Raw genomic sequence first — 6275 nt, 5'->3', positions numbered from 1 at the left:
ACCATAATGCATACATGGAAATAAACACTCGGATAAACAGGACTTTTGGCAGGTCCTGAAACGAGGCTGAGAAATGCCACTTGGTTTCACTTTCCCTCCGGCTTTCCCGCACCTCTCCACGGGATCGATTTAGAAACAGCGACTGGGAAAGACGCGGAGGGCAAACGTCAAGTCCTCTTGGGACCTTAGAGAGCGATGCCCTTGAAGGCTCCTTATCTTTTTGCCCGTCCAAAGGCTTCGTTTCCCCTGTTCTGCCTTCTCGATGATCGATCACGCAAGCGGGATATTACTTTCCCTACCGTCCCGTTCCATTCACGACTGCCTTTGGGAGGGCTACACCGTTATCGAGCTCCTGCCGCCTCTGGCGCCCGGAGCCCCCAAGGCTGCTTTTTCTGGGAGTTGTAGTTCTCAGTCCCGTTGTGTTCTGGCCGCCACCTGTGACCAGAAGACTTCATTTCCCAGCTCTCCTCTCTGCTGTTTTCCCTCTTCCACTGGCGAGGCCGAGCCGTCAATCAGCTGGCGTCACAATGAATGTAGCACACTTGGAATTTTTTTATTTTATTTTTTTGGAGGGGCGTATGTAAAAACTCTCCTTTTCCCTCCTCATCGCGGTGTACCTAATAATAAGACTTTGAGGGCGGGTTTTATAAAGGCAAGGCAGGAGGCAAGTGTCATGTGGGGCTTCAGCTCGCCTCGCCGAGGAGTGGCGAGGCAGCAGGGCTGAGTGAAGACGAGGGTTTGGTCAGGGTCTCTCTCTCCCCCACCTCCCACATCTGTCCCTCCGTCTGTCGGTCTGTCTGTCTGTCTGTCTCCTAGTCATCTGGAATGGTGCAAGCGAGCCCGGGGCGAAGCTGATCGCGAAGGCAAGGAAGAGCCCGGCCAGGAAGAAATCCGCGCTGGCGCTTGCAGGGCAATGAAGCGGCACAAGCTGGCCGTGGCAGCTGGCTTCTGCCTGTCCTTCTTGCTGGGCACTTTGCTCAACCTCTTCTTCATCCCGGCCTTTGATCCCCTTCAGCAACACCGGCAGCAAAAGGCGGGCATCGCGCACTCGCTGGCGGGCTCGCCGCGGGACAGGTCGTGGGAGGAGGAGGCGGCGGCCAGGAGAAGCAGCGGCCGTCACCGGCGCTGGGATTTAGCCCGGCAGACCCGAGAGCGCTACGAAGAGGTGCTGCGCTATCAACAGAGGCAGCAGCCCGGAGAAGCCGGCGGAGCGGCGGGAGACGCTGCTAAAGCCCGGCCGGCGATGCGACCTCTGGAGAGGCGGCTCATGGATCTGGCGCCGCCGAGGCTCTCCGCCTCGCCCACTGACCGCAGCCCACGGGGGCTCCAGCTCAGTTCGGCCGGCCTCGTCGCCTCCGGGGAGCCCTGGGTCCCCGAAACCAAGCTGCAACTCTCTCTCGGGCCGCTTCGGTTGGGCTGCCGGGACATTAGCAACGTGACCGAGGTCCATTACCTGGGCTCCGGCTACACCAAAGCGGTCTACAAAGCGGTGCTCAACCAGAGCCTGGCGGTGGCCTTGAAGTCCGTCGATTTTGGGGGGCACGACATCGACAATTGCGTCAAGCTCTATGGGTCCCTGGCAGACTGTTACAGGCTGGCCTCCTATAAGATCGTCAAGGAGATGGTCCTTCTGCAGCGGTTGCGGCACCCCAACATCCTCCAGGTAAGTAGGGGATCCCTGGTCTCTTAGGGGCTTCCGATTTGTGTAGACTTGCGCGGCCCAGGCGGCGAAAGGTGAGTTTAAGATTTAAACTCCGAATGGGTTGCGTTTTCCCTTAAGCGGAATATTTTAGTTCGGGCGCACACAGAATACTTTGCAATACATTTGGAAGAAGAATTGGAAAGGGTGTGGGGAGGAAGGCGAGGGCTGTTTTGTTAGCAGCAGACGGAATGATTATTTGTAGCGATCACAAACGTATTTCAGTTCTGTTCGCTTCCACCTGATGTATTCCCTGGTGTATCAAAATTACCGGGACATGTTAAACTAGGCTTTACGGCTGGCCGCGTCCGATTTCTTGTTTAGTGGGGGGGACGAGATGTTGCAACCTATTGGGAAGTTGCTATAAAGTGAGCTGAACTTGGAAGGTAACGTAGGATCGTGTTTCAAGCAGTTGAAATCAAGGCTAAATCCGGAACAAGATTTAGAACTGAAGAAGGCTGTTTTGGCTCTTGTCAGAGGTCAGATGCCTGAGAAAAAGTTTGCGGAAGGATGAATACTGTGGTGCCAACCTCACCATCTTAAGGCCACAATCCCAAGCACTTAGAACTTTAAAGCATGTATAGATTCCCATGGAATTTATTTCCATGTAGATTCCCAATTGTAATGGGGAATGACATCTCTATGAATGAAGGTGGAAATCTTATACACACCCCTGGCAAGCAAATCCTGCTGAATTTTCTCCTGAGCAAGTGAGAAAATTGCATGACGAACCTGGCCAAATAGTTATCTGCTTAAGTTATCTGTCTTTATTTTTAGACATGCATAGTTGAATGGTGCTATGACGGACAGGGTGTTTGGGGACACTGTGTGAAATTTTCCTGTAAATTGGAAGTATTGATTCAGTGATGAGAAAGCTGGTAAAACACATAGTCTGCGTAATTGGACAAAATATGTTGTCACTTGCAAACTCTTCAAATTGTGTGTGTGTGTGTTAGATACTTGTACATCAATTAGGTGTGGAATTTGGACCTAGCTATTATAAATCTGGCAGGCCATTCTGTGAGTTCAAGACAGGGAAGTGCTGTAATTATGTAAATGTGCAAATTTTTACAGCAAAATGAAAATGAAATGTGGAATACTCATCCAGCTCTTTCCTCCTGTCTGCATTCTGAACTGGTGTAGGTAGGCAAAGCAGGGAGCTAATATACTGTCAGCAATTCTTGGAATTTAATATTCTCCCAAATCATTATGAATCTTAAAAAATGAGATGAAAACTTTGTTGCATATTTTCTCTAAGGATTTAATAAGGCACAGGAACATCTACAACTCTGGGCTCTGGATTAGAACTTGACCTTGTTTCATTAGAAATCAGAATTGCTTAAAAAAAAAAAAAAGCTTGAGTAAAATTATGTCTTTTTTTCTCCCAAAGGCAAACCAAGGGCCATTTAACTTTGGTTTCCACATATTGAATGTGTATCATACTAATTTGAAGAGAAGTTCATTGGTCAACTGCTTAAGGACCAATGTATGAAATTAAATTTTGAGTGTTTTCAGTTTTAGCAGATTTGGAAATCATCCTACCCAGAAATGATGGATGAAAAAGCAAGGCAGATGTCAGAATGGGCAGAGGTGGCTAGAGAGAGCGACAACTCTCCTCATTCTTCATAAACAGCAAGCAAAGCAACCAGAAGCCAAAGTTTTTGTTAGCAATCTTTTTTTTTAACTCGAGGTGCTTATTTGTTATTAGGGGTAAATCACTCTTATCAAAAGTACAGACAAGTCAATCGATGGAGCTTGACAGCCAAAATTTCTCCCCCCCCCTTTCCTCCTCCTTCAAACTGAGTTTTATATGTTTTTAAAACAAAGATAGTCTTTCAGATTCAAATTGACTTGCAAAGTCTCCCGCCTCTGGCATTGTCCAGAATGTCATTCACTGGAGGAAAAAAGCCTCCCCCTTTTCGTTTCCTCTTCCCACTTTCTTCTTTGACACTGTTAGACTTATGCCTGGGAGTAATCAGGGTATTGTTTTTTGTTCCAAAGCCTCATCTTAAACCAATGCTCCATTCGGTTCTATCTTGGTCATCAGAATCGTTTTCTTACCTGGTCCAAATTTTCAGAAAAAGCATACTCAATAGGAAATGAGTTCTGTCCACATGGACATAGGTGTCTCTAGATTCAATGGTTTTTTTTTCATTCTCAATAAAAGCCCCTAGCCTAGAGGAGAACTTGATGAGTCTTTTCCCTCTCCTCCTCTCCTCTGGACTCCACCCTATTTCATCCTAAGTGATCACCTTCCTCCTAGAGCTGATTTTATGTGCTTCTACTTGGAGAAAATAATTTGATGGTGTTCTTCAGTAATCCCTGTACATGGATACTGCCTTGCTCTCTGGAGAAGAAGGTGTGGGTTTCCTGTAAAAAAAACAACCCACTTTTGTTTTGCCTTTGGTACATGAAATTAAAAAAAGTGGATGAGAAGCTCTTTTAAGTATTTCTTGTAAGCTTGTCTTTCCAATCCTGATTCTCCCCCTTTCTTTTTTGAGTGACTTGATAGCCCATCTATGTAGTTGCTTCCTTTCAACATCTACCTCTCTTGCCACTTCAATTGTAGCTTCCTTGATTATGCGCTTTCCACACACAAATATACCCCATCAATTATGGAATAATTCGTTTAAATAATATGAACCATATTTGCCTATGAACATTTGATTGTGCTTGTGAGAAAGCCAAAGCAAAGTATGACTTCCTTGACTGGGATATCCTATCCACAGGAGGAAAGATGTTGGAAAATAAAAAAAAAAGGAATGTTACTGCTCCCAGTTGACTTAATTCTGCAAATCTTGGAGGAAATTGTAATGTGGATCTGTAAAATGCAATGGTTGTTAAAAATGTGAAGAAAATTGAAGCTGAGAGATTTAGCTAATTATGCTTCCTGTCCCACACTTAGAATTTTTGGGTTTTTTTTCTGAGATCTTTGAAATAAATTTTTGAGAGGATGTGTGGAGTAAGGCAACCCCTTGGCTTTCAGTTTTGTGAATCTGTAGTCAATCTACTTCATTGTCTGAAGTGGGGTTATGGTTTTCTTTGAAGTTGTCATGAACTCCATTTTTATTCCAGATAATTACCTCTGGTTTCATTCTGCTTCATGATAGGAACCTGTAGCCCTTCAAAAATTGTAGATTCCTGTGTATTATTGAAATTTGTATTACAGCTTCTAATTTTGAAATCAGTTTGAAATGAAAGTCCTAGTCAAAGGAATCTCACTGAATCTGCTAAAATACTGAATCTGTTCTTTCCTCAGGGGGAAAAAAAAAGGGTATTTTAGAAAGTGGCTGAATATTCTATTACTATTTCAGCTTTAAGCTGGGTGCTCAGTGATTTTTATAGAATGTATGAACGGATCCATCTGAATATCCCTCTAGAGTTCCCTGTTAGCCCTGCTGGCTGGGGAATTCTGGGAATTGAAATCTACAAGTGTTAAAGTTGCCAAAGTTGGATACCCCTGCTCTAGACCAACATCACTGACATTTTTAACAATGGACAGCCAGATGAGTCTCAGAAATCCCTAAAAGGACACAAAGACAGCAACAGATAACCAATTAGATAACCAACTACTTCCTCCCCAGCAAGAGAAGGTTTTCCTGTTCAAGAAATTCTGTTGGGGATAGCAACAGCAATAGCACTTAGCCTTTTATACATCTGCACAATGTTTTACAGTGCTCTCTGAGCATTTACTAATGTCAGCATATTGCCTCCCACAATCTGGGTCCTCATTTTAGACCTCGGAAGGATGGAAGGAAGGCCATGTCAACCTTGAGCTGGTCAGAATCAAACTCCTGGAATGAGCAGTGAGAATACTGTATTCTGCACCACCATGAATCATGGTACCCTACCTGTGCATAAAGATAGGTAGACCTTGACTTACAACCATAATTGAGCCCAATTGATTGGTTAAGTGAGACATTTGTTAAGTGAGTTTTGCCATTGGACCTTTCCTGCCTCAGTTGTTAATTGAATCACTGCTGTTGATAAGTTAGTAACCTGGTTGTTAAGTGAATTTAGCATTCCCATTGACTTTGCTTGTCAGAAGGTTGCAAAAGGTGATCCCATGACCTTGGGACACAGCGATGGTCATAAGTATGAACCATTTTCCAAGCATCTGAAGTTTGATCACATGAGCACGGGGATGCTTCAAAGGTTGTAACTGAACAATTGTTATAAGTCACTTTTGTCAGTGCTGATATAACTTTGAACAGTCACTAAATGAACTGTTGTAAGTCAAGGACTACCTGTAATTTCACAAGATTATCCACTAGATATCCCTGCCATCCTAGGCCAGTTAAAGAGCCAAATAAGTCCCAGCCTTCTCAAGAGTGATCAGAACATTTTTTTTTAAAGTGTTGTGTCTAATTTTTTGCCAAAGGCTTTTTATTCATTTCATTTCCTGTAAAATTGGATTTTCACTTTTCTAATATTTGTTTGTGGGTTTTTTTTTGTTTAGGTATTTGTTTTTAAATGGTTAACTTCTATAAAGCTGCCCTAAGAAAATTTCTTTTGAAGATTGGGGGGAAATACTGGTATAAATATGACTTAGAGAGATTTATCTTAGTTTACTAAA

The 6275-nt window shown here is 44.2% G+C and overlaps 1 protein-coding gene across 1 annotated transcript in view; it reads left to right on the top strand.

Moving 5' to 3' along the window:
- The first annotated feature begins 514 nt into the window (after positions 1-514).
- Positions 515-6275, top strand: part of PKDCC (protein kinase domain containing, cytoplasmic) — a 39343-nt gene continuing 33582 nt past the window's right edge. The window contains exon 1 of the mRNA XM_087963079.1: positions 515-1663. Within this exon, the coding sequence (XP_087819205.1) occupies positions 914-1663 (750 nt within the window). The 5' untranslated portion in view covers positions 515-913. The remainder of the gene's footprint in view (positions 1664-6275) is intronic.

The sequence above is a fragment of the Notechis scutatus genome, chromosome 1 (assembly GCF_049901735.1).
Source record: "Notechis scutatus isolate UNSWTSFEM ecotype Mainland chromosome 1, rNotScu1.2, whole genome shotgun sequence".
Classification (NCBI taxonomy): domain Eukaryota; kingdom Metazoa; phylum Chordata; class Lepidosauria; order Squamata; family Elapidae; genus Notechis; species Notechis scutatus.
The sequence above is the reverse complement of the archived record's forward strand: the minus strand, read 5'-3'. Positions and strand labels throughout refer to the sequence as shown.